Source organism: Neovison vison, chromosome 4 (assembly GCF_020171115.1).
Source record: "Neovison vison isolate M4711 chromosome 4, ASM_NN_V1, whole genome shotgun sequence".
Classification (NCBI taxonomy): domain Eukaryota; kingdom Metazoa; phylum Chordata; class Mammalia; order Carnivora; family Mustelidae; genus Neogale; species Neogale vison.
Genome location: NC_058094.1, coordinates 496,093 through 522,764, shown reverse-complemented (window position 1 = coordinate 522,764; position 26,672 = coordinate 496,093). Strand labels below are relative to the sequence as shown.

Sequence of the window (26,672 nt, the reverse complement as noted above, 5' to 3'; positions counted from 1 at the left end):
AATAATTAGAAAGCAGTTAAAAATAGAGCCACCCTATGACCCAGCCTTTGCACTACGAGCTGCTTACCCCCAAAATACAAAACCACGGGACGCCTGGGTGGCGCAGTTGGTTAAACAACTGCCTCCGGCTCAGGGCGAGATCCTGGAGTCCCGGGATCGAGTCCCACATCAGGCTCCCAGCTCCATGGGGAGTCTGCTTCGCTCTCTGACCTTCTCCTCGCTCGCGCTCTCTCTCACTGTCTCTCTCTCTCAAATAAATAAAATAAAATCTTTAAAAAAAAAAAAATACAAAACCACTCCCTCAGAGGGGTCCATGCCCCGCTCTGTTTACTGCAGCGTTATCAACAGTGGCCAAATTGTGGAAGCGGCCCAGGCGCCGTCGAGTGCTCCTGGACGACGAGGACGTGGTGTGCGCAGTGGGGTGTTCTTCAGCCGCAGACAGGAATGAGGTCTTGCTGTCTGCAGCAGCGCGGGTGGGGCCGGAGAGCAGTGCTCGGGAGCAGAGTCGGTCAGGGACGGGCAGACACCACACGTGGCGCGTCGGTCTCCAGGTGGGACCTGAGAGACCGATGAGCAAAGGGGAAACGAAAGAGACACAGCAGGAACCAGACTCTTCAGTCTAGAGAATGGAGGTCGCGGAGGGCAGGAGGGTGGCCGGATGGGAAACAGGGCTGGGGGTCAGGGAGGGCGATGGGCACCAGGTGGCGGTAGAAGGGTTGAGTCACTGTGTCACACACTCACATAACGTGCACGTGGACTGTGCTGGAAGAAAATTAAAACTTAAAATAGGGCCGCCTGGGTGGCTTGGTTGGTTGACCCTCTGACTTGATTTTGGCTCAGGTCGTGATCTCAGGGTAGTGAGATCAAGCCCCATGTCAGGCTCTGCACCAGGCATGGATCCTGCTTAAGATTCTCCCCCTCTCCCTCTGCCCCTTCCATGCCCTCCCTCTCTCTCCCCCACTCAAAAAAACCAAAAAACAAAAGCAACTTACAAATATCTGACAACAATATAGAAGTGAGGAAGGTTAAAAATAGAATTGACCAGGTACTAAAGTATTTGAAGCTGGGGAAGGCGGTAAAAGCAGTGGCCTCTATTAGACTTTGTCAGGTTAGGGAGTCATAGCGCAGCTCAGTCGTTTACTTTTAGGAAAAGATACAAAGCTTCGGATGTGATTGCAACACTGTGTAAGTCTATAAAGGAAACAATGGGACGGTAAAACAGCACCGCCTTCCGACGAGGACTCGGCATAGCCTAGCAGATGCCTGTTGACTTAGATTGTAAGAACATTTAAATGCAGGGACAAGGGGGCGCCTGGGTGGCTCAGTGGGTAAGTGTCTGTCTTCAGCTCAGTCATGATCTCAGGGTCCTGGGATCGAGCCCCACATCAGGCTCTCTGCTCAGCGAGGAGCCTGCTTCCTCCTCTCTCTCTGCCTGCCTCTCTGCCTACTTTTGATCTCTCTCTCTCTGTCAAATAAATAAATAAAAATATTTTTAAAAAAATACAGGGACGGGCGCCTGGGTGGCTAAGTGGGTTAAGCTTCTGCCTTCGGCTCAGGTCATGATCTCAGGGCCCTGGGATCGAGCCCCGTATCGGGCTCTCTGCTCAGCGGGGAGGGTGCTTCCCCCCCTTCTCTCTCTGCCTGCCTCTCTGCCTACTTGTGATCTCTCTCTCTTTGTTACATAAAGAAATAAAAAATCTTTAAAAAAAAATTTCAGGGACAAGCATACAGAATGGTCGCATGTAGCTAACTGTGCAGATGCTGCTGCCTGCGGCCACGCACTGTGTCTTGCTATAGTTGTTCCTATTTCTATTTGAAACCACATATTTTGGGGGCACCTGGGAGGCTGAGAAGATCTGCCTTCTGCTCAAGTCATGATCCCAGGGTCCCAGAATCGAGCCCCGCATCGGGCTCCCTGTTCAGTAGGAAGCCTGCTTCTCCCTCTCCCACTCTCCCTGCTTATGTTCCCTTTCTTGCTGTTTCTCTCTGTCAAATAGAGTCTTAAAATATATATATGTATAGATATTACATATATATAGATTACATCGGACCATTTGAAAGTAAGTTGCGGACGTCTTGACTCAACCTCGAAACATTCCAACATGTGTCCCCTAACAAGGTCATCTCACACAGCTTCATCTCGCCTGGGGTGTGAACAGGAACTCCCCACGCTTGCTGCATTCTGAGTGTTGTCCCCGGACTGTGTTCATAGGAGCCTTCCTGCCGCCTGAGGTGTGCCTGGGCTCTTGTCTCTCTAGCCTCCCAGGTGACAACTTTTTCCCTGTGATTGTGTTTTAACTTATAGTTATAAAAAATTGCAAACATTGGGGCACCTGGGCGGGACCTGGGCGGGTGGCTCAGTGGTTGTCTGATTGCTTTTTTTTGAGAGAGTGAGTGAACACGAGCAGGGGGAGAGGCAGAGGGAGAGGGAGAAGCAGGCTCCCCGCTGAGCAGGGAGCCCGATGTGGGACTCGATCCCAGGACCCTGAGATCATGATCTGCACCGAAGGTAGTAAGCATTCAATTCTTTTTTTTTTTTTTTTTAAGATTTTATTTATTTAATTTATTTATTTGACAGACAGAGATCACAAGCAGGCAGAGAGGCAGGCAGAGAGAGAGAGGGAAGAAGGCTCCCTGCTGAGCAGAGAGCCCGATGCGGGACTCGATCCCAGGACCCTGAGATCATGACCTGAGCTGAAGACAGACGCTTACCCACTGAGCCACCCAGGCGCCCCAAGCATTCAATTCTTGATTTTGGCTCAGGTCATGACCTCAGGGTCCTGGGATCGAGTCCCCGGCACGCTCCTCGCTCAGCAGGGAGCCTGCTTGTCTCCTCTCCCTCTGCCTGCTCTCTCTCTCTCTCTCTCAAGTAAATCTTTGTAAAAATTTGCAAATATTTATAGAAGCAGAGAATTGATAAGTGACTGTGCCCAGCACCAGTGTTCCCAACTCACGGGTCCTGATGACTTTCTGAAGAGGCCAGGCCGTTGAGAGGGTCTTCGAACCCTGGACCCACTCGGCAGACGTGCTCAGGGTCCCGGACAGTGAGGGCAGCGCGCCCGTTCTTACTCAGGGGCTGGCCGTCCTCTTTGAAGAGCAGAAGCACAGCAGCTCCCACAGGCCGGGGTGGGGTGGCCTCCCAGCGCTCCCAGGCTCTCCAGCACCAGCCCGGGGCCATCTTGCCGTCCCCACGCTTGCCCCGAATCCGCTCGGCTCCACCCAGCCTCACCTCCTCCTGGGCTGACCTCCCAGCTCAGTGCCCACTCCCTGCAGGAGAACGCCAGGGCCCCTCGGGGTGCTCTGCCTGGCTCCGGCTCACTTGGCTGCCCCCTCTTTGTGGGCACAGCCCGCCCGCCACGCTTCCCAGCCACACAGGCCTCTCCTCCCCAGAAATGCCCTGTGCTCGCCTGGCTTCAGCTCCACCGAGTCCACATTCTCTGTGCAGGAGACCCTCTCTGGTGCTCACGTGGGAGTCCCGCTTGCTGCCAGATGGCAGGATCCTCCCTCCTTTGTGCCCCGCGCCGTCGCTGTGTCTCGTTGGCTCTGTCTGCGTCCGCAGTCCCCGGCTGGATGGGGGCATCTCCGGCAGGGTTTGTGGGAGGGGACCGTGCGGCGGAAGAGCGGGCTCGGGAGGAGTACGGGGCCGGGGCCGCAGGCCTGGAGAAGAGCAGGCAGGGCGGACGGAGCCTGGACAGAGGCATCTGAGGGGAGGGCGTGGTGCACACGAGGCTTTCCCTCCAGCGCACGTGCTTGTGGCCACAGACCCCCGTCCGGCAGGCGGTCGCTGATGTTCTGAGCCGCTGTCACCGGGTGTCTGTGGTCACAGATGCCCATCCTCTGGGCTTCTGCCGCGGAGCCTGCACAGAGCCGCGTGCCGGTGGCCTAGCAGGTCACAGGCCAGAGGGCAGCGGGGGGCGCCACACCGGCCTGCTCTCTTGCACGGAAGCCTGTGGCTCTGCCTGTGGTGCCTTTCTCGCCTCTGTGGGGTTTCCTTGAGGATCTGCGCTCCCTGTGTGTGGCCTCGCCGAGCAGAGGTGTTCTGCCAGCCTGTGTTCTCCTCTTGGGACAATAGGTCATGGACCTTTCCCTTTGACTTTTGTGTTGTTTTGCAGTCCTTGAAATTGCCTTCAGGGCTGTGTGCTTTGGCCAGAAAATGATTGGGAAGCCTTTATTTGGTTCAGGGTTCACGGTAATAATGCTAACATCTGTGCCGTGGGTCACTACTATACATCACCTTTTTTTCTCTATAAAGGGAATTGCACTTGGCAATTTTAGGTTCAAGACCTCATAAGACCCCATAATTCAAATAAGATTGGGAGACCAAGGTTGTCTGAAAGCGTAGGAGGGCCGTGATGCTTCCGTGGTCGCCTGAAACAGACCAGCACGCTGAGCGGTCCCCGTGGTCCTTGTGGCTGGCTGTGGCACGTCTTCCGCTTGGCCTTCCCTGCCCTCTGCCGTGTCTCTGCCTCTGGGGTCCTAGCAGGTGTTTCCAGAGCAACCACCGGCACAGGGTCCTTTTACGGCTTCTGCCCCCCGCCGCGACATCTTTCTGACATCTTTCTGATTGTGTGATTAAACATTACACATCTTTGGAAATTCAGAATGACTTCCTGAGGCTACTGGTCAGTGGGCTGAGAAGCAGAAGGATAGTCAGCCAGAGGTCCCAGGGCCACAGGAGAGGGTCCGAGGCAGGAACAGAAGGGACGTGTGGACGTGTTTCTAGTGACCTGTCGTGGAGCCTCGAGGCAGAGGCTCCCGGTGCAGACAGTAGAGCCTGCTCTTGTGTCTCGGCCTTGCTCCCCAGGGGTGGGATTGTCCTTGCATTCCTGAAGCGAACGTGTGGGCCTGGCCCTGAGCACAGGCCCCGCAAGTGCTGGCCGACATTGGTGTGACGTCCTGGGGCCCTGCGAGGTGCCGCTTGCGCCTCAGCTCGGGGCCGGGGTGACCCTGGGCCGTGTGTTCCCTTTGCAGCCCCGGCTCTGCCGCTTCCACGCCGCCCTGCTGCACAGCGGCCTGGACCCCCGGCTGGCCCCTGCTGCCCTTCCCAGGAGAAACCTCCGGGTGCTGCCTGCAAGGTGGTGAGTTCCCCGCAGCCCTGGGTGCCCTCTATGGCCCGTGCCCCTTGCCAGGCAGGGATGGAAGACCTCCCTCGTGGGGCCCGAGGCTGGACTTCTCTGTGCTTCTGCTGGCACCACAGATGCGTCTGCTCCTCCATGTGGTGGCCTGGAGTCGCCGCCCCTGCCCCCGCCGGGGACGGGCGCTCCTGGGGCGGGACTCTGCCGGCAGCAGCATGAGCACACGGCGGCTAGAGCTGTGTGCTCTGGGAAGACAGTCGCTGGCTCAGAGCGTGCAGAAGGCCTGGCCGCCGCGGCTAGGGCCAAAACAAGCCGTAGAAGTAGCGAGAACTGGCGGCAGGCGGGTTCCAGGCCTGAGGCCAGTGGGCAGGACAGCGTGGGAGTGAGGCAGGAGGCATCAGGAGGCCGGACTCGGGCCTGGCGGGCTGCAGCCAGTTACCTGAGCCTGCATTCTCTGCCTGGTGGCCTCGGCACAGACGTGTGACTCGATGCCGGGCTCCTGTCGGGCTCTCCCCTCCATGCCCGTCACCCACGCATCTTGCCCGGCTCTGCCGTCCTGGCACTTGGCAGTTCACTTGGGCGGCCTCAGGGCAGCGGTGGCCCTCAGCTCTGCCTGTGAGCTGCTTTCCTGCTCACGGGCCCTTGGAGCCTGGCGTCCAGGGAGTCTGCGGGGCTTGGGCTAGGTGATTGGGAGCATGCTGGTGAGCACACGGGCCTCTGGACCCCGTGTCGCCTGCAGGGGCTTACGGTACAGCTGCAGCTCCCCAGGGTGGGCCGGGCCCCAGCCATGAGGGCCCCGCAGGCCGTGGGGAGCAGAGGCCAGCAGAGCCCTGGCCCGGAGGCCGGAGAGGAGTAACCTGCCCCGCACGCCTCTGTCTCCCTCCAGGTCCCGCAGACCCCAGCCCCTGTGGAGGAAGGTGCTCTCTGCCACGGTGCTGGGGGTCCCCCTGCTCCTTGGGGCCCGCTACCTCACAGCAGAGCCTCAGGAGAAGAGAAGGATGAGGCTCGTAGTGGACGGTGTAGGGCGCTTCGGCAGGTAGGAGGGGTGGGGGCATGGGACATCTTTCTCCCCCAGCCAGTCCTGTCCTGAGATGTGTGGAGCCTGAGCTGCAGCTGGGAGGGGCTGCAGGGTTTTGCTGGAGTCTTCCAAGCTGCCTTCCAGACCCTCCAGTGCTGCCGCAGGGACGTGGTGCTGACGAGCCGTGTACCCGGGATGCGGCCTCTTCCAGACCCTGCAGAGCAGCCTTGGAGGGCAGAGAGCATGTCCGGCTGCTGCCAGGCGGTGGGCAGACGGGCGGCTGCCTCCTCCTCCTCTTCCCCTTCCCCTCTTTTTCTCACCTCCACTCCCCCAAGGAGAGTGGGCATCCAGAGGGCTCGGGGACTCGGGCGGGAGGGCTGCCAACCCTCCTCCACTCCCCATGGACGGGACTAGAGACGGACAGTGTCTGGTCATTACTATCAAGGGTGCCTTCCACTGAAGGCCCTTCTCAGACCCCCTCATCTACCAGTGCTAGATTCCTGCGGTGGGGCTGATCTTGCCGGCGGAGCCCCTCGGACAGACGTTTCTGCTGTTGCTCAGACCCGGGAATTCCTACAGCCGGGAAGTCCTGGCTTTGAGTGACAGCTCAGTCTAAGCCAAACCCACCGCTGGGCTGGGCTGGGCTGGGCTGGGGTCGCACCCTGCTGGCCTGGGAGGCGGCTCGCATGCGACCTTGCTCGAGGCTGCTGCAGGGTTGGGGCCTGCGGCTCTGAGCACCTGCAGCCCCTCGACCCTGGTCCATCTCTCAGGGGACGCTTAGGCCTTACTAAGGCCTCTGGGCACTTAGCCAGAAACTTCGCTGAGATTTGTGCTCATGGAGACCATGACTGGGTGAACGGCTGAATGCTAGAACACTTTCTGCCATGAGGACAAAACGGACTCTCCGTTTTTTTGTTTTTAAAGATTTATTTATTTATTTGACAGAGATCACAAGTAGGCAGAGAGGCAGGCGGGGTTGGGGGGAAGTAGGCTTCCGGCTGAGCAGAGAGCCCGATGCGGGGCTCGATCCCAGGACCCTGAGATCATGACCTGAGCGGAAGGCAGAGGCTTTAACCCACTGAGCCACCCAGGTGCCCCGAGAAAATGTATTTTCACAGCTTGCTTTCAGAGGCTGGGCTGGCATTGGAGGGAGGGAGCTGGAACTATTGTTTTCTCAACATGTTCTTGTCAACTGTAAGCCCCAGCCACTACCAGGACAGGCACAGGATGACCACAGGGCCTCCTGAGTCCGCGGCATCGAATGTGGGGGAGGCCGGAATGCAGGTGGGGAGCAGGACAGGGCTGGCTCCCCACCCGGGGGTTGGGCGCGCGTTCCGTTGCAGGAGAACGGAGATCAGACACGTCCTGTGTTGAGGGCTCAGAGGTGAGCAGTGGGACGTCCGTGTCAAGGCCTTGCTCTCTTACCCCTGCCCCTTATTCAGTCGTAGCTTTTCAGAAACCTGTGGTCTTTTTTTTTTTTTTTAAGATTATTCATTTATTTTAAAGATTTTATTTATTTGACAGACAGAGATTACGAGTAGGCAGAGCAGCAGGCAGAGAGAGAGGAGGAAGCAGGCTCCCCACTGAGCAGAGAGCCGGATGCGGGGCTCAATCCCAGGACCCCAGGATCATGACCTAAGCTGAAGGCAGAGGCTTTAACCCACTGAGCCACCCAGGTGCCCCAACCTGTGGCTTTCTTTTTTTTTGGACACAGTTTTAAATGTCTGGAAAAGTTGTAGGAATTAGACAGAAGAACTTTTTTCTTCCTGAAATGCCTACAGAGTTGTCAGTGTGCACCATTGCCCCGTCAGCTGGGGTCTTTCCTAAATAAGGACGTTCTCCATGAGCACCGTCAGGACACCGGTACGCTATGAGCCTCTAACTTCCCAAGCTCATCTCCCTGTTACCAGGATCGCGTACCAGGCCCACCTCTAATTTCCTGTGGTCTAGAATAGTGTCTTCTTGGTTCTTATGGATAATCCTGGGGTCAGGCATGGCCCCCCAGACCCCCACGAGGGCCCAGGGCTGTCAGTTTCGATGGCTCCCTGGGCCGAATCACAGGACTCAGGAAAGCGCCACACTCTGGACTGAGCTGTTCTCCCAGTAAACAAGAGACAAATCAGAAAGAGCCCAAGGAAGAGATGCACAGGGAGAGCCCCAGATTCAGAGTTTCCATATCCTCAGAGACCTGCCCTGTCCCTGATAGGCTGCCATGCATCCGGGTGGTTCTGGGAGCTTTGTGTGTGCAGTTTCCACGGGAGCCTCCTTCCGGGCAAGACTGAATCGTGGGCCTCCGACTGAACTGTGTCCAGTCCCCGTCCCTGCCCCCAGCCAGGCTGATCTCTCACGGTCTGAGCGCGTCATCAGTGTGCACTGTCCCTACCCGTCACCAGTCCAGACAGTCCTGTCACTCAGGAGATGGGGTTGGTCCAGAGGCCACCTGCCAGGAACTGGGGCACAGGCCAGGCCCTTCCGGCTGAAGTTAATTCTTCACCACACAGGGACCTTGACACCTTGGGAGGCTCATAGGCCAGTGATGTTGGACAACGGGGGTCAGCAAACTGGCCAAACTTGGCTGCTGCCACGGGACGCGTAAGCTTCCTTGGGCCGTGGTCTTGTCCACTCTGCGTGTCGCCGGCAGCGGCTGGCTCTCACTGCAGCATCCGGGGGCAGGCCTAGGGCTCTGCAAAATCTGTACCATCCCACTTTGTCAGGAAGCGCGTTGGTGACCCCTTCTGTAAAAGGCCCCTCTGTCTGGGTCTGAGCGACGCACACAGGCGGGTTCAGTTGGGGCTGTTTGCCGTGGTTCTGCCTCCGGGGCGGCGGTCCCTGCAGGCCGCTCTTCTTGGAGCGACGTTCAAGGTGGTCCCTGCTCCCCGCTGCCCACTGGCCCAGTGCCTCCCAGGCCTTCCGAGTGAGTTCATTTCCACCCCGGCCCCCACGTTGTGGCTCTGCTCGCTCAGTTGCTCCACAGCTGCTACCTGCCATTCTGCTGGTGGGAAACACTCTCTTCTCCCCACTTACTTGCATCCGTCCACACTCGGGGTCTCTTACTGATTGTACGGGGCGCTGCTCTCCGTGGGCATCAGTTGTTTTCTTGTTGCTGACTGTTCGGGTTTAGCCTTTGTGATCCTTTCTTAATTGCCAAGTTCTTTGGTTGGTTTGTTTTTTTGAAAGAGAGATCACAAGCATGCAGAGAGAGGGGGAAGCAGGCTCCCCGCCGAGCAGAGAGCCCGACCGGGGCTCGATCCCAGGACCCTGAGATCATGACCTGAGCCGAAGGCAGAGGCTCAACCCTCTGCGCCCCCAGGTGCCCCTGCGGGGTGTTTTGTCTCAGGCATCTTACTGTGAAGCATCTCGAACCGTGCAGCTGGAGACACGACACCAAGCCTAGACTCTGGCGTTACCTCTTCGGACTATCGTTCTGACTCCCGGCCCGGGTGCATTTGCGGCGTCTCCGCTTCTGGAGCATTCTGTCCGTCCGTGCACGCAGACACCCTGTCTTGTTCTTTCCCAGGCCTCGACTCGGCCATTCTCCAGGGAGCCTGGTTCCTGGCATGGCGAGGGGTCTTACGGACCGGGGGTGGGTGGCAGTGTGCTCGCTGCTCCCAGGCTGTCCCGCAGACCAGAGCGAGGGGCTGTTCTGAGACGGGGCTGCGCGCGCGCACGCTTCCTCGTGTCCGGCTGGCTGCCCACACCACGGCTTGTATTCACACGGCATTTCCCGGTGCAGAGGTCATTCTCGTCCCTTTCCAGAACTCCTCTCTCCATCTGGGAGGACCTTGGCTTCCCTCGGTGGTGTGTTTGGCCGGTCACCGAGCGTAGTAACTCCCCCTGCCCCTTTGCAGACCTTGCATTGCCTGTTGGACTGAATTACCCAAGAAGGAGGAACGCCCCCCTCCCCCGCTTCATATCTCTAGGGAGCTCAGAGAATTCGAGTCCTTGCTCCCTGCCAGCCATGCACTCTGTTCTTCACAGACGGTCCTGTCTGTTCCCCCGGGTCCAGATGGGGGTGAGTGGGACAGAGCCTCTTAGGGGAGTGGCATGGGGAGCACAAGGCACGGGCTGCCCTCTCCACTGAGCAAGCGTGCTCAGTCACCACGACTGCGGGGGGAGGGGGCAGCCTTGACCCTAGCAGGGAGGCAGACCGGTCCAGAGTCCAGCAGCCTTTTCCTTCCCGTCCTTCAGCTGCGGCCCTCCTGTGGCAGAGGTGACTGGGAGGCAGCAAGAGAAGAGGTTTGGCTTGACCAGTGTTTCTGGGTCCCCCTCGGGGCGGCTTCCTTGAGGAACAGGAGCCCTACACCCCCCTCATTAAGGTCTGCAGTCTGCGATGCTGGAGGCTGGACTCAGCCCTGGTTCCTTCCCTCTCCAGACCCAGGCGGCCTGTCTGTTGTCCGGGCCGCGGGGAGGGAGTGCTTGCCCTCGCCAGCGTGAGGAGGGGCCCAGGCCCCTAGGACTGTGGAGAGCACTGGGAGCCCTGCCCTGGGGTCCAGCGGCTGGGAGGCTGCTGTCCTTGGACACATGTGGTGTGTGTGCGCCCTGGGGCTCTGCTCAGCCGGCGGTGCAGACCCACCCGGAGCAACACCGAGTCTGCACGAGGGAGCTGGTGACAGCTGCCGGCTCACTAGCCCTCACCGCCGCGCAGGTCCTAGTGCTGTGAGAATGCGGAAGAAGCCCGGCCTGGTCATGAGGGCCTGAGCCCCCCGACCCCGTTCTCGTCCCGTCTGTCCTGGGTGCTCACGGCTGTGCACTCAGGCATGGGAGTGGTGTGGACACAGGCTGCCTGTAGTGTAGACCAGGAGCGGAGACTGCCCCGCTGGCAGGGCTGAGTAAGGAAGCTAGACGGGAGCCTGTCCTCTCCCTCCTGGACCAGCCCGGGAGCCCATCAGCCCTGCCACCTGCTCCGTTTGGGGCCAGCGGTCTGGGGCGGGGGCAGGGTGGCGGCAAGGCCCCGTGCCTTGGGGGTGCTAAAGGCAGCCTCTGCCGACAGGTCTCTGAGGATAGGCCTGCAGATCTCCCTGGACTACTGGTGGTGTACACACGTCGTCCTGCGAGGGGTGGAAGAGGTTTGTCCTGCCCCCCAGCCACGGTGGGCAAGGCCTCACGCTGGGGGGGTGGTGTGGACAGGGACACGCGAGAGGTAGGTGGGTGCTGGGGCACTGAGGTGGCGCCCGCCTGCCCCCATCCCTTCCCTCCATGCCTGTGGTCAGAACAGCCCGGGGTACTTGGACGTGATGTCTGCGTGTCACCAGCGGGCAGCTGACGCTCTGGTCGCCGGGGCCATCAGCAACGGGGGCCTCTATGTGAAGCTGGGCCAGGGGCTGTGCTCCTTCAACCACCTGCTGCCCCCGGAGTACATCAGGACTCTGCGTGTGCTGGAGGACCGGGCCCTCACGCGTGGCTTCCAGGAGGTGAGCCCTGCTCTTGGGTTGGGGGCTGGGCAGCCTGCCAGCCTCCCCTGCCGCCCCTCCACAAACCCCCCGCCCCCTGCCAGGTGGACGAGCTGTTCCTCGAGGACTTCCAGGCCCTGCCCCACAGGCTCTTCCGGGAGTTCGACTACCAGCCCGTCGCCGCCGCGAGCCTGGCCCAGGTGCACCGAGCCAGGCTCCACGACGGCACGGAGGTGGCCGTGAAGGTACGCGGGGGCCTGCCCCGCTGCGGCAGGGTCTGGGGCGCTGCCGGCGGCCCCAGGTCCTCCCCGCAGCCTCGCCAACGCAGGTGCAGTACATCGACCTGCGGGACCGTTTCGAGGGGGACGTGCGCACGCTGGAGCTTCTGCTGCGGCTCGTCGAGCTCATGCATCCCAGCTTCGGCTTCAGCTGGGTCCTCCAGGTCAGCGCCGCCCGGAGGCGGACCGGGGCGCGTGGGGGGCCGCACGGCACGTGCTGGGGTGGGCCGTTCCCCAAGCCAGACCCTCAGCTGCCCGTGTGGCCCCCAGGACCTGAAGGGCACCCTGGCCCAGGAGCTGGACTTTGAGAACGAGGGCCGGAACGCGGAGCGCTGCGCACGGGAGCTGCGGCATTTCCGCTTCGTCGTGGTCCCCCGCGTGCACTGGGACGTGTGCAGCAAGGTGGGCTGGGCCCCTCCGGGGTGGGAACGTGCAGCCCGGCCACGCTCAGCCACCTGCTCTCTCCCAGCGCGTGCTGACGGCCGAGTTCTGTGACGGCTGCAAGGTCAACGACGTGGACGCCATCAAAGGCATGGGGCTGGCGGCGAAGGATGTGAGTGCCGTGGGCGGGGTGGGCGGGGAGCGGGGAGGTCACAGGTCGGGGCAGTGTGTGCTAAGTGCCGGGTGGCGGTGGCCGGTCCTGACCTCCCCGCAGATCGCAGAGAAGCTCATCCAGGCTTTCGCGGAGCAGATATTTTACACCGGCTTCATCCACGCGGACCCCCACCCAGGCAACGGTAGGAAAGGGCCCGGGGCTGGGAGGTGGGGGGTGGGGGTCGGAGCCACACGCTGACAGGCTGCGTCCCCAGTTCTGGTGCGGAAAGGCCCCGACGGGAAGGCGCAGCTGGTGCTGCTGGACCACGGGCTCTACCAGTTTCTGGACGAGAAGTAAGCCAGCCACGGAGCTGGAGGGGGTGGTTCCGGTGGGGGCTGGGGGCTGGGGGCCGGGCTCACTGCTGACTTCCCACAGGGACCGGGCGGCCCTGTGCCAGCTGTGGCGGGCCATCATTCTCCGGGACGACGCGGCCATGAAGGCACACGCGGAGGCCCTCGGGGTGCGAGGTGAGGCGGGCTCTGCGGGTGTGGAGCTCCCGGGGGCACCGGTCCTGGCTCACCCCCCGCCTGCAGACTACCTCCTCTTCTCCGAGGTGCTCATGCAGCGGCCTGTGCGCCTGGGCCAGCTGTGGCGCTCGCACCTGCTGAGCCGCGAGGAGGCGGCCTACATGCAGACCATGGCGCGGGAGCGCTTCGAGGCCGTCATGGGCGTGCTCAAGGCCCTGCCGCGGCCCATGCTGCTCGTGCTGCGCAACGTCAACACCGTGCGCGCCATCAACACCGCCCTGGGCTCCCCCGTCGACCGCTATTTCCTCATGGCCAAGAGGTGGGTGCCGGCTGGCCGAGGTCCCTGGGGGAGCGGTGGGGGCGTGGCAGGAGTCCGTGGTCAGAGCGGGACCGGGCCGGGCTGACTTGTGTCTCTGGGCAGCGCGGTCAGGGGCTGGAGCCGCCTGGCAGGTGCGGCGTACGGAGCCAGCGTCCTGCGCCACGTCAAGGTCATCTGGGAGATGTTCAAGTTTGAAGTGGCCCTAAGGTGAGACGGGAGGGGCAGCATCCAGGGCGGGGGGCTGAGACCCACTCCCCACCCACCCCTGACCCCCCTGCCCTTCCTCGCAGGCTAGAGACCCTGTCGATGCGGCTGACCGCCCTCCTTCTTCGGCTCTTGGTCCAGCTGGGCCTCTTGCCTGAGACCCAGGGGCTCTCCCAGTACTTGGAGACCTAGGCAGTCCCAGGTCCGAGAGGCCCTTAGGGCTGGTCCAGCATCGGGCGCCACAGACTGAGACCTGGGGCACTGAAGACGCTGTACCCTAGGAGCCAGCCCCGCCAGGAGACCCAACAATGACCACAAGCTCTACTCAAACCGAACATCTTTTTCCTTGTGTTCTGTACAAAAAGGGGGGGCGGGTGGCGGCCTCTGGGAATCTAGAAGTGGGCGGTGACGCGCTCGGTCTCCAGCAGGTCGTCCAGGATCTGCAGGGAGAGGGGCTGGTGAGTGGGGGCGCGCGGGGCGGGGCGGCGGGGCAGGGCGGGACGGCGGGGCGGGGCTCACGATGTCCGGCGTGGTGCCGATCTTCTTGGCCAGCTCGCCGCGCTCCATGGTGCTGAGGTACAGGTAGCGGTTGAGCAGCTCGCCGTCCAGGACGTTGCGCACAGCGTTCTGCAGGGCGCGCCGGTCCGCGTGCAGCAGTCTGCGGAGGACAAGGAGGCTGTAGCAAGGGCGGGGGGTGGGGGGCGGGGGTGCGGTGGGCAGGGGGCGCACACCCACCGGAAGGCCCTGGGGTTGAGGCCGGCGTGGTGGGGCAGCATGGTGGTCAGCGCGTTCTGCAGCATCAGCAGGCGCCGGTAGGTCTTCTCCTGCATGGGCAGCAGCAGCCCGATGCCGCCGTCCAGGGTGGCTGCGTGGGGGGCCCCGTGTGAGCAAGGCCGGCCCGGCACCCCCCGCCCCGCCCCGCGCCATCCTCGCCGGCCCGGCACTCACCGAACCACGTGATGTGCTTGTTCTCCCACACCACCGACTTCTTGCTGGGCCCCTCCGCAGCCCCGCGGCACGGCGTCCTCCAGAAGGTGTTCACGTGGGCGCCCACGTGGAAGTCGGCGCGCCGCAGCAGGCGCATGCCCCCGAAGCTCTCTTTGGCTGGGCCAGAGGGAGCTCCGCTCACTGCCCGCCCAGCGCCAGCCCCGTGGGGGTGTGGGGGAGGGGGGCGTACTCACCTTCGGGCAGGTACATGTACACCATGAGGTTGCGGTCGCGGTCGGACACTGGGGAGCAGAGCCCAGGGTCAGCCTGGCCACCCCCCCCAAAGTCTGCGAGCCCCGGAGCCCCCCCGGGGCCCTGTGCTCACCCAGGAAGCCCAGCTGGGCGTTGTCCACCATGAAGTCCACACTGTACACCTCCAGCGGCTTGGCGTCCTGGGGACGGGGAGGGGAGATGGTCGTCAGGGCGGGCCTGCGGCCAGCACCCACCAAGCACGGGGCCGAGGCCACACGCGCACCCTGGACACGAGGCTCAGCGTCTTGCTCTCCTCCTGGTAGCGCAGGAGCGAGATGCTTTTCATGACGTCCGCGGCCAGGATGAAGTTCTTGACGCTGATCATCTGGTGGATGTAGAGCTGCGTGTCGATGAAGGCCATGCCCGTCAGCTCGCTGGCCCGCAGGCTCCACAGGAAAATCTGGGGGGACAGGGGCCACGGGTGACGAGGGGCAGGCCGCAGGCGGACCCCAGGGCGAGAAGGAGAGCGCAGACCTTCTGGCCAATGGCGGACACCAGGTGGCCGTTGCAGTGACACAGGGCGGTCACCGGGCCCTTCTGCTCCTTCTCATACAGGACTTTGAACTTGTTCTTGGTCAGGGGCTGGCCAGGCTCAGGCACCACCTCGATCACATCCATGATCAGGATCTGCCGGGTGTGGGGGGAGGAGGATGTGCAGGGAAGGGGCCAGGGCCGCCAGGCGCCTCCCACCCCCACCAGCTGGCCCCTTACCCGCCCACGGCACGTGACCTCCTCCCCCTGCATGAGGCAGGTCCCAGCAGCCACGTAGCCCTTGAGGCCCGACACGGTCTCCTCACTGCGCAGCGACACCGTCTTCATGCAGGTCACGTGCTCCCACTCCTCCAGCTCGATCCTGCGCGACGCGGGGTGAGGAAGCTGCCCGCTGGCCGCCAGGTTCCCACCCAGCCTGACCAGGTCCCACCCGGCCCGGCCCGGCCCGGCCCGGCCCGGCCCACCTGGCATTGGGGATGGCCTCCCAGCTGACCGGGGAGATGAGCTGGATGGAGAAGGCCTCCTGCTGGGGGTGGACGTACCGGTCGTCTGCGAGGACGCAGCGGGCTGGTCAGGGAGGGCAGCCCCGCCAGCCCGCCCCTCCCCGGGCACCACGCACCTCTCTCGATGGCCTCGAACTCCTTCTCCTCGCCGGTCATGCGCGGGATGCGGGTGCACGGCATGTTGGTGCTGGTGGCGACAGCATAGACCTGAGAGGGCAGAGCGTGTCACGGTGCCTGGGGGGCGGTGCCCAGAGGGGCCCCGGCCCAAAGAGAACGGGGTCGGACCTTGGACTCCACATGGTAAGCCACGTAGTGGGCTGTGCAGCGCAGTGGGATCTTCCTGACCGGCCACGGGGCGTCGTAGGACAAGTAGGCGGGCAGGACGCTGATCCTCAGCTCGCCCTGGCAGGTGTGGGGACAAGCTGATGAGGCCCAGCACTCGCCAAGGGCAGGGCAGGCGAACCTGGGCTCCCGAGGGCTCCACACCGCCAGCCCTCCGCTCTGCCAGAACGGGGTGCGCACAAGACGGAGACTTGCTGGCCGGTGCCCTGGCCACAGACGTGGTCGGGGCCCAGAGGAAGCCGCAAGCCGCGCAGCAAAGGTTACCCACGTGCCAGCCATGCCGGAGTCAGCACAGACAGACGAGGGGACCCCTACTGCCCCCGACCCCAGCCAGTGCCCTAAGTGCACGTCCAGACCACCTGCCCCGTTCTCATCACGAGTCCTCAGACCGGCCTCACAGATGAGGAAACGGGGCTCAGAGAGGGTGAGCACCTTTGCCAGAGTCCCAGCTCCTGAAGGGCACAGCAGGGACCAGCGCTGGCCCCGCCAACAGGCGCCTCGTGGGCTGTAGCGGCCACTCTCGCCCGCCATGTCCCCCAACCTTTCCATGTCTCACCTCTTCGACCTTGGCCTTGTACCCCTGCTGGACGCCCCGCAGGGTCCCCGGCACCTCCTCCTGACCCAGGCAGGGCAACATGGGGCAGCACGAGCCCTGGGGTCTCCCTACCTGTCTGTTGAAGTACAGGAAGCCTCGGGGGCAGTTGACGTTGTGGAAGGGGGCAAAGGAGTCAATGGGACCGTCGATGCCCATGGGGTGTAGCCGCAGGGCCCCCCGGCCCGTCACCAGGAGCCAGTGAGGCGACGGGCCGCAGATGAAGACCTGAGGGCAGGCGCTATGAGGGGCGGCCCAATCTGCCCCTGCCCGGGCGCCTCCCAGAGCCGCGCGCCTACCCCGGAGTAGCCGTAGATGTCCTCGAAGTACCGGAACCGGGCCACACGGCCACGGGCCCCAGCCCCCTCCTCGGCGCCGCCGCCTTCCGCTTTCTTCTTGGACGGCTTTGGCTTCTTCTCACGGAAGTTGATGTTGTGCGGGACCTGGAGGGGGCGGTGCGCCGTGAGGGCCGGGTCGTGCGCCCCACCCCGTGCCACGTCCACCCCACGGCCCGCTCACCGCACCTTCTTGAAACGGACTTTGAGGTTTCCCTGGCCGAGCTGGGAGTCGTGGGGGAAGGCCTCGTAGATGAGCAGCTCCTGGTCCACGTGCACCTGGGGGCAGCGCGGGGTCAGCAGGGGAACGGGGGCACCCGCCGGGCCGCCGCGGGGCACGCGGGCGCACTCACCAGCAGGTAGGGCCTGCTCTGACGGCTCCCCAGCGCCACCAGCAGCACCTCCTTGACGAGCGGCAGCTCCCCCTGGCGCGTGGCCTCCTCCTTTCGGGCCTCGCCCTGCGTGGTGGGCTGACCGAAGGAGCTGTCCACCAGGACCCGCTGCCCCACGGGGAAGTTCTTCACCAGGAACACCAGCCTCCAGTCAGGCAGCTGGTAGATCTGCGTGGGGAGCAGGGTCAGCAGCCGCGGGAAACGGCGGGAAGCCGCGGGAAGCTGGGGGCAGGGCCCACACTGGCACAGGGCCTCACGCACCTCCATGGTTCCATTCTCCCGCACCAGCAGGCACCAGTGGGTGGGCTCGACCCGGAACGGGGTGGGGTCCCGGTCCGCAGGGGGCTGGCTGCTCCTGCGGGCCTCCTCTTTGCTGGGGCTGAAGAGGGAGCCCGAGTCCCCGTACAGCATCTCCTCCTCGTCGTCCACGGTGGGGCTAGAGACGGACCGGCCCACGAGTCATACGGGGCCCGCCACAGGGACCCTGACCCCAGCCCAGGCCCTGGCTGCCCCCACGTACCTGGTTTCCGAACCCTGCCCCTCGGCCTCGGAGCCACTGCGGCCCCCCAGGTCATCGCGGGCCCCGCCCAGGCGGCTCTCAGTAGTGAACATGCCGCTGACGTCGCGGTACACGCACAGGGTGATCACCTTGGACTGCTGCGGGGACAGGGGCAGGGGCTCAGCACGGCAGAAGCGGTGGGGGGGGGCCTGCAGGCCGCGGGCACGGCCGGGAACTTACGTGGTGCAGGGGTGGCTTGTGCAGCGCCAGGCGGTGGTGACGGCCCCCATAGGAGTCACTCTTGAGCAGGAACATGGTGACGTGGCCCTCGGCACTCATGATGACCACGTAGGGGTCAGCCACGGCACACTGCACGATGGGCGAGCCCAGGTCCACGGGGATGAAGTGCAGCTGGCTCACTGCGGGCACAGGACGGTCAGCGCCGCGCGTCGGCACCCAGCACCCTCCCCACCGCCCGCTGCACCTACCTCCTTCCAACAGACGGATGCCGAGCGGGGACACCTGCACAATGTAGCGACCGTCCCCGATGTTGCCAGCGAAGACCGTGGGGCCCTGTGTGGCAAAGCCACTGGTGTCCAGCTCCATGATCTCTTGCCCCGTCTGCAGGATCTATAAGCGACAGGAGGGTGAGGCCCACCTCACAGCGGGACCCGCCCCAGGCTGCCGGACCCCCACCCCTCACCATGGTGGAGTCTTCCCGGCTCAGGATGAGGAACCCATGTCTCCGTCCGTCATCGTCTGCCTCAAGGGCGCCGGGCTCCTGCTCTGCCCCCTCCCCCTTGGGGGTGTCCTCCTGTGACAAAGGACAGCAGGAATCACGTCACCTAGCCAAGGCTGCCCAGCAGAGGCCGGTCCTGGGCCCCACTGCCCCCAGGCCACCCGCACGCTCAGGCTGAGTCCATGTGGAGGGCAGCCCTGGGTCACCTGCCCCACTCGGGCCCTCCAGGCCAGCCAAGGGTCGACCTACTTGTTCCTTCCGCGCGGGAGCGATGACTGTCCACATGTCGTAGCAGCCAGGGAGCTCAAAGGTCGTCACCACCTGGGGCCGGATGCTCTTCTGGAGCGACAATGCGGGAATCAGTTCTCCCAGATCCCGCCACGAGGCAGCAGCCCCTGCCCCCACATACCTGTAGGACGGACAGGGCCCCATTCTTCCCGTAGCCGGAGCACACCACGATCTCCAGATCCGGCTCAGGGCTGTTCTGAAACTGCACAGGAGCTGGGAATAAGGACAGGGCCCTGCCCCCCGCCCAGCCCCCACCGCCCTGCACCGGGGCTGACAGGAAGGACAGGCTCCAGTGCCCTGCACCCCCCGCCCCCCTCCACCCCAAGGCACCTCTTCGGAGAGGAAGGCAGGCTCTCCCATGGCCGCGTTGGCACAGGGTCCGATGTTGAGGATGCTGTCGCAGACCTGCAGAGACTGCCGCGCTCAGGCAGGCCAGCCTGGGTGGGAGCCCCCCCCCCTGCCCCCGCCCCCGCCAGGGCCTCAAGCTCACCTCGAAAGAGTAAGTAGCCAGCTGTGTGCCCGACTGGGCCTCGCTGCCGTAGACTTCAATCTCATCCACCTCGTCCTGCGGCGCGGACTTGCCCCCTGCAGCGGACGCGGCGCCCCGCGTGAGCCCACCCCCGTCGCCCGGCCCCCGCCGGCCCCCTCCAGCCCCAGGTCTCCGTCCCCACCTGACCAGCCGACTGCGGAGTCCACTCGCTTCTTCTTCGAGGGGGGCTCGTCCTGCCAGGCAGGAAGGGGCGGTGAGCAGCCCTGTGAGGGGAGCCCGCCCCGGGGCCCGGGTCCCGACAGGCTCTCCCGACGCACCTTGTCGGCCTCCCGGACGGCGCCGGCAGGGGCCTCCTGCAGCTTCTCCGTGTACTTGAGGAGCAGCGAGTTGCCCAGGCGAGAGCCGAGGAACAGGTACCCAGGCTCCATGGTGACCATCTGAAGGCGGGCGGCTGGTGAGGGGGAGGCCGGGCCCGCCCCCACGGCCTTTCCCCCCGGCCCTCCCGGGACTCACGCTGGTGGTGAGCACGCTGGCGGCGGCCTTGTCGAAGTGGAAGGCGCGGACGCTGCGCATGCCGTCGGTGATGAGGGTCAGCACATAGCTGCCGGGAGGGGGGCTGCTGAGCGGGGGGGGGGGGGGGGGGCAGTGGGGGGCGGGCGGGGGCGGGGCTCACGGAGGGGAGACGCACATCTCACCGCCCTTGAGGGAGATGACCATCTTGTCATAGGAGATGAAGGCCGCCTGCGCACAGTCGAGGGTGATCCGCACGCCCTCCTGGGTGCCTGTGCCGGGCGCGGTCAGACAGACGCCGCGGCCCTCCAGCGCCCCCCCCCCCGCCGGTCCCGCCCCTGCCCACACTCACGAAGGGGAAAGGCAGTGGTGCCAGTGGTGAGGCCGTTGAGAGCCACGCCGTACGGGGGGACGCTCTGGTTCAGGTACAGCAGCGAGTTGACCGCGAAGACCACCACCCCGCCTGGAGAGGGACAGGCTGGTGGGCGGGGCCCCGCACACTCTCACGAGCCCCCACAGCCACGGCCCTCACCTATGGGCTTGGGCACGGCGAGGGCCTGGGTGCAGTCGAAGGGCAGGCTGGTGAGGGACCAGATGACCGGGTGGACCTTCTGCGTGATGTTCAGGGAAATGGCCACGATGCAGCACGTGTCCTGCCGCACAGCCACCCGCCTGCAGACAGACGGCGGGGTCGGCCGGCGCCGGGGGGCCCGGTCCCCGCCCCGGCCGCAGGCCCCCGGCTCCATGCCTCACCCCGGCCAGGTCTGGTTGGGCTCGAAGAGGATGAGCAGCGTAGGCTCGTAGTAGCCGTGCAGGAACTGCAGGTCCACGATGTTGAGCAGCTTCTCGTCCAGGGCCCGCACGTCGATGATGTAGCTGGGCAGGAAGCTGGACCTCTGCCTGGGGAGCCACAGGCTTCAGCGGGCAGACGGAGCAGGGGACGCCACACACACAGCCCCTCCCCCTCCACGGTACTCACCCCTCCCCCATCAGCCCCTCGTGCTCCTCAGCCAGGCTCTCCCTGCGGAAGGGCAGGACCACGAGGCGGGAGCCGTAGATAAGCATGGCGGCGCAGCGCCCGTCGGGGTCCACCCGCACCCGCGGCGCGTGCACGTTCTGCACAAACCCGTCCTGGGGGCAGAGGGCATCATCAGGCAGGCCTGGGGACAGGAGGTGAGGCGGGAGGAGGCGCTGGGGTCTGGGGGCGTGGCCCGGCCCTACCCGCAGCTCCGGCTCCTCAAAGTAGTGCAGAGACAGGGTCTTCAGGTCATGGGTGCCCGGGTCATACTCCACCACCGAGAGCTGGAAGGCGGCCGCAGGTCAGAGCTGTGGCCAAACCCACGGCCCGGCAGGCCCCCCACACCGACGCGCACCTCCAGGCCCGTCGCCTACCTTGGCATCCTTAAAGCTCAGGAGCAGGGCATCCCGCTTGGCACCTGCCAGCTGCACGCTGGCCATAGACATGACGTTGCCGAAGAAGGAGAAGGAAGCCACCAGCTCCAGTTTTTCCCGGTGTTCCCGGTGGGCCTTTCCCTCTGAGGGACAGGCCGGTGGGTCCGGGTCCAGGCCCACACCCCAGCCCCCACAGTCCCAGACCTGAGGCCAGGGCAGCCACCCCTGTGCTCACCTGTGCTCCTGTCATTCTTGCTTGGTGCCTGGGAGGGGAAGAGGAGGGTGAGCGGTGAAGCCACAGACGGGGCAGCCCCACCTCACGGGGGGGCGAGGAGAAAAGGCCACACAGGGCCAGCCCTGCCCAAACCCTCACCACCGCGCAGGCCCCGTTTCCAGGCACTTCAGGAGGCAGCTGGGCACAGACCCAACGTGCTCGAACTCGCTCCCACCCGGTCCCCAGCGCGGCCACAGGCTTCCCAGAAAGCCCCGGTCACGGCGCCCGCAACAGCCAACAGTCCCCGCACTCGTGTGCGCACAGGCGACGGGGCGCAGAGGGAGGGCGACCGTGAAGCAGACCCCGCACGGGGCTGACCCGGGCTCCATCCCGCGATCCTGAGCTGACATCAGGGCGGACGCTCACCCGACTGAGCCTCCCAGGCGCCCTGCGGAAGTTTAATAATGAGAAAAAAAGGGCATTTTTCATAACACACTTGTGCTATGGGGAAAACACCCTAAAGAGCTGCTTGAGAAAAACAACATACTGAACTCATTGCAGAAAAGGCATTTTATCCACCCAACACTTTTTCACAACAACCAAACTCCAGAGCCAGAGAACTTCAGCAGGAAATTCTACCAAATGTTTCAAAAATGATAAACTTAAAAAACATCAAATGAAACCAAAACCCACTGGTCCCGGGCTGACGGCCCCCACACCGACCGTGCACGCAGGACGGACTCGAGGCCGAGTCCTCACAGTGTCTGCAAGTGAGCCAGCGACGCGGGACAAGGACACCACGGCACAGCCAGACTGAGTCCTCCCAGGAATGCCGAGTTAGCTCCGCACAAGAACACCCAACTATCAAGGTTACCGAGAAGAATAAGAAACCGTTTCGATATAAGAAAGATGTCACAGGGGCACCTGGGCGGCTCAGGTCATGGTCCCGGGGTCCTGGGATTGAGCCGGGTCAGGCTCCCTGCTCAGTGGAGAGCCTGCGTCTCCCTCTGGCCCGCCCTCTGCTTGTGCGTGCTGTCTGTCAGATAAATAAAAATCTTAAGGGGAAAAAAAAAAGGAAGAAAATTAAGGTTTTTAAGGGAAAAGTCCTGGAGATACAGTGGGACGTTCCAGGAGAAGAATGTTGGCTCCAAACAGTCCGAAGTGAACCTCATTCTACATCTGTCTCATACACGCCTAATTACCCAGCTTTAAAACGCGCGCGCGCAATTCTGGAGGGTCCTACGAGGCCCGGGTCCCACGTTGCTCGTCTTTAAAGCGATCGTGGACGCGCTTCATTTCCGGCTCTTCCCTGTACACTTGAGAACGGAACCGTCCCGACTGATGAGAAACCCACTGCGACTGGAAGACTCGGACTGGACAGACAAACCCGAGGGGCCGACAGCTCTACGAGACGGAGACTTTTCCACCCATAACCATGATCTAGCCTCTATTTACTTGGCATTTATTTCCATTAACGTCAATGAACTCCAAAGGTCACAGGGGTGTCCCCCCCACCCCCCACCCCCGCCGCCGAGCCCCACCCCTGCCTATGCCCCAGGCCGCGCCCTCACCCCCTCCCACACACAGCTCCACTGCTCTGCCAACGCCACACACGACCTCACACTGGGCCACCCTCGCTGCCCACCTCACCCAGAGGAAGGGGGTCCCAGCCACACTGCCCACGCCCCACACATGCCCGCGTGCTTTGTGCTCTATGCCCCCCCATTCCTGTCACCAGGGCTGAGCTGTGAGCTACAGGAGCCACCTGCAGAGACCCCCACCAACGGAGTCAAGACTGCCCAAGACGGGGCCCATCACCCCTCCCCTGAGTCTGGGCTTTCAGCGGCTCTCAACAGGCTGGCGATGGAACTAGTGCCCTACCCCAGGCCCTGGCCCTGGTGAGGACCGGCAGCTTCCCCCTTTCTCTCGAGCCCAGGAAAACCGAGCCAGCCAGCTGGGGTGGGGGGGGGCAGGGGATTGGGACAGAGAGGGACAGGCCAGCTCGCCTCCAGCCCTTCAAATCACCGAGTCGAACCCCAGACCTCATGGAGCACAGGCCAAGGACCTCTTCAGTCCACGGGGTGCCCTGTCCAAACTCCCAAGACACGCACCAATGCAGGCACCTGCAATTCCATAGCAGAAACCGGACCGCCTAGACGCTCCCCAGCTGCCCCCCATCAGCCCCATCTCCTGCCCCACATACTTTCTGACTCGAGAGCTGGCACACCTTCCTACAGTGAGCCGAAGCCAACATCTGACTGTGGCTCGGCAGCCGCGTGCCGTCTGCTTGGCTGTGGTAGTCTCTGAAGATAGGCAAAGCCCCCCTGCATTTCAGCGGCCGGGGCGGGGGCGGCAGCCAGGGCGGCGCACCCCCCCTGCTGCTCCATCTTTCGAACCTTCTTCCCGCTGCTGCGGCTGTTGCTTTGATTCCCTTGGTGCCAATCTTTACGGAGACGTTCATGTTACTAATTCTCTTTCTGCAGTGGGCTCCAAACCCTGCAGGCCCCGTCCCCACCCGGGTCAAGAGCCACCAGGGCCCCCAGGTCTGCTGGCACAGAGGCCTGGCAGCCAGGGACACAGCCTGAGGCCCCCAGGCCTCCGCCTCCCCTGGGTGTGGGCTCTCCCCCCCCACCCCCCACCCCCCCCCACCCCCTGGCTGCGCCTCCCGCAGCGCGTCCTTGGCCTCTTCTGTTCTTCCCGATGTCTCAAGCCTGGGGCACCCACAGCCCCAAGGAGCCATCTTCTGGGTGATTCCAACCAGCTTCAGAGTCTGAAGAGTCCCGCTTCTCTCCAGCCCAGACTCTGCTCGGCATGGCTCCTATCCCCAGCTTTCCCTCAACCTCACAGTGAGCTGTGGAAGCAGCGCCCAGATCGGTGTGTAGACGGCCTCCCAGGATTCACGCCCTGTGCCAGGGCTGGTCCACACAAGCCGTACCAGGGGGCAGAGAGAGCCGTGTGCCATGTCTCCCTCAGGTTATGAAGACACGGTGGCTCCTTGGTGACTTGTTCTTTCTCGCTCAGCCTTCCTTCTGCAGGAGGCTGCCCTGGGGTGAGGCCCACACGAGGGCCTCCAACAGCAGTGTGAGAAGCAGACGCTCCAACCTCCTGGCAGCCTGTGCCGAGCCGCCCAGCTAAGGCACTCCGGGCTTCCTGACCCTCAGAAACTGGGAGAGACTCTCTGTTGTTCCTGAGTTTAGGGACCCCTGAGGGGCTCAGTGGGTTAAGCCTCTGCCTTTGGCTCAGGTCATGATCCCAGGGTCCTGAGATTGAGCCCGACATTGGGCTCCCTGCTCAGCGGGAAGCCTGCTTCCCCCTCTCGCTTCACACTGCCCATGTGATCTCTATCGAATAACTAAATAAAATCTTAAAGAAAAAAAAAGAGAGAGAGGGTGGGGGCTGGGGGGGCAAAGGGGGAGAATCCCAGCAGGCTCCACCCGCAGCACGGAGCCCGACAACGTGGGCTCCATCTCACGATCCAGAGATCACGACCTGAGCTGAAACCAAGAGTCAGATGCTCAACTGACTGAGCCACCCAGGCACCTCCCTCCTGGCCGGGGCTGGCCGAGCACCGTCACCGGCCGGACACCCACGCGGGCCGCTCGCTCGCTCTCTGCAGCGCCTCCGCTCTTGCCTGCTCAAAACTCAACTTCGCAAGGAGCAAAATCTCACAGCACTCCTGGCCCCCACTCCCCCTCCCTGCCCTGCTGGTCCCCACGGCAGGTCAGGGCGGGCCCTGGCACCGCGAGCGCAGGTCTCCCCGCCGGTCCTGCTCACCAGCACCTGCCTCACGCGGCCTCTGCACAAACGCGTCTGCGGAGAAAAGGAGCGCCGGACACCAGTGACCCCGTGGGCCCAGCCCGCCTGCAGAAAACACCATGAAAGCGCACTTGCGACCTGAGTTCACCCAATCGGAGAAGGAACTTGACGGAGGACCGGACGGAGGGACCAGCGCCGCTCACTGCGTCCAGCAGAGACGCTCCCAGACACCAGACAACAGAGACGCATTCGCTCATTTTCAATGTCTGGACACCCCGTGTGGGGCTCGAACTCACCACCCGGACCAAGAGCCCCCGCTCCTCTGCCTGAGCCCGCCGGGCTGCCCCATTTTTATCTGCAACGTCTTTTCCAGTTTTGACTGAAATTTGGACCAATCCCAAATACTGACCTCAAAACTGCCGTTGCCACAACAGCTAAAACTCAGATCGTTCTCCAGGACACACCGCCACAGAGCGGCCGCCGTGACAGCCCGGCTCGGCCTGCTCCGCGCTCTTCCTCCAGGGCTCTCGGGCCGCGGGCCGCGTGTTTCAAGCCAACACAGACGCAGCTGTGCGGCAGCAGGTGGGGAGGTCGGGTGGGGAGGTCGGCCCCTCCTGCGTGCCCCTCTGACCCCGTCTGCCGCCGCAGCAGCCCCCGCTCACCCCTCCCCGACCCGGGCGCCTTCGCTCCAGTGCCACGCTGCGCCCCTCTCCGCCCTCGACCGCTTCCGGCCCGCGCCCCGGCCGCTGCCCCTGCCCCGGCCGCTGCCCCTGCCCGACGGCCTCCAGGCCCCATCCTCGGGCTTGGAGAAGTCTCGCCGGCCCAGCTCCTGCACGACGCGCTCCCGGACCGGTCCCCCTCGGCGCCCACAGCACCGCTGTGCTTCCGCTGCGGACGGGCGCACCGCACCCAGGGACCTCCGGTCGGGGGCCTGACCCCACTCGGGGGCCAGCCGGGCTCTCTCCCACCCCCGCACCCCGGCCAGGACCGTCCTTCCGCCGGCCGCCGGCGGCTCCAGCCCGGGGAGGCCGTGCCCCGGGGCCCCGCGGGAAAGCGCCGCCTCCCCGCCCCCACCCCCGGGCGGCACGTGCCGCGCTCTGCCCGCCCGCTCGCCGGTGCGCGTCGGGGCGGCGCGGTCTCCGGCCTCGGGGCCCCCGCGCCCCCCGCGCCCCCCGCGCGGGCAGGTGCCGGCCGAGCCCGGCGCGCACGCACCTCGGCGTCGCGGTTGAGGCGGTACACGTAGAGCTGCGAGGTGCCGGCCACCACGAGGTTGCGCTCGCTGTTGCTGAAGAAGTTGCAGTACATGGCGAACTCCAGGCCGGTGGGCGGGTGCGCCTGCTTGTACACCGCGTACATGGCGCCGAGCCGGGCTGCGCGGGGCCGGGCCACAGCATGAGCCGGGCCGCCGCCACGCGCCGCCCGCCGCCAGCCGCCCGCCGCCCGCCGCCCGCCGCCCGCCGCCCACCTGGCAGTTGGAGCTCGCTCGCGGGGGAACGGGACGGCGGCGGACAAGGCCCGGGCGGCCCCGGAAGCGGAGCGCCGT

General features: G+C 64.0%; 2 protein-coding genes across 7 annotated transcripts in view; one reads left to right on the top strand and one right to left on the bottom strand.

Moving 5' to 3' along the window:
- ADCK5 (aarF domain containing kinase 5) overlaps positions 1-13,681 on the top strand; it is a 20,486-nt gene extending 6,805 nt beyond the window's left edge. The window contains exons 2-15 of one of the 6 annotated variants that reach the window (XM_044244753.1): positions 4,972-5,075; positions 5,962-6,111; positions 11,084-11,159; positions 11,304-11,504; positions 11,588-11,728; positions 11,812-11,925; positions 12,032-12,163; positions 12,231-12,314; positions 12,417-12,498; positions 12,571-12,649; positions 12,732-12,823; positions 12,890-13,142; positions 13,245-13,349; positions 13,433-13,681. In XM_044244753.1, coding sequence (XP_044100688.1) covers positions 4,972-5,075; positions 5,962-6,111; positions 11,084-11,159; positions 11,304-11,504; positions 11,588-11,728; positions 11,812-11,925; positions 12,032-12,163; positions 12,231-12,314; positions 12,417-12,498; positions 12,571-12,649; positions 12,732-12,823; positions 12,890-13,142; positions 13,245-13,349; positions 13,433-13,538 — 1,719 coding nt within the window. In that variant the 3' untranslated portion in view covers positions 13,539-13,681. Of the gene's footprint in view, positions 1-4,971; positions 5,079-5,961; positions 6,112-9,358; positions 11,505-11,587; positions 11,729-11,811; positions 11,926-12,031; positions 12,164-12,230; positions 12,315-12,416; positions 12,499-12,570; positions 12,650-12,731; positions 12,824-12,889; positions 13,143-13,244; positions 13,350-13,432 lie in introns of those variants that run through there. The other 5 variants (XM_044244752.1, XM_044244758.1, XM_044244757.1 and 2 more) reach the window with 5 other exon arrangements.
- Positions 13,667-26,672, bottom strand: CPSF1 (cleavage and polyadenylation specific factor 1). Its single transcript, XM_044244751.1, has 38 exons — positions 26,595-26,672; positions 26,342-26,499; positions 21,395-21,422; positions 21,160-21,302; positions 20,989-21,069; positions 20,747-20,898; positions 20,521-20,667; positions 20,300-20,439; positions 20,120-20,230; positions 19,946-20,039; positions 19,771-19,858; positions 19,575-19,694; positions 19,439-19,490; positions 19,258-19,352; positions 19,098-19,172; positions 18,889-18,969; positions 18,729-18,818; positions 18,444-18,554; positions 18,229-18,370; positions 17,981-18,159; positions 17,762-17,898; positions 17,503-17,677; positions 17,203-17,409; positions 17,039-17,128; positions 16,814-16,957; positions 16,590-16,742; positions 15,866-15,982; positions 15,697-15,787; positions 15,542-15,626; positions 15,297-15,438; positions 15,060-15,212; positions 14,809-14,985; positions 14,659-14,725; positions 14,528-14,575; positions 14,295-14,450; positions 14,082-14,211; positions 13,866-14,004; positions 13,667-13,786 (listed from the first exon to the last, which is right to left on the bottom strand). Exons 2-38 carry the CDS (start codon positions 26,483-26,485, stop codon positions 13,739-13,741), a joined length of 4,332 nt encoding a protein of 1,443 aa, XP_044100686.1. The 5' UTR covers positions 26,486-26,499; positions 26,595-26,672; the 3' UTR covers positions 13,667-13,738.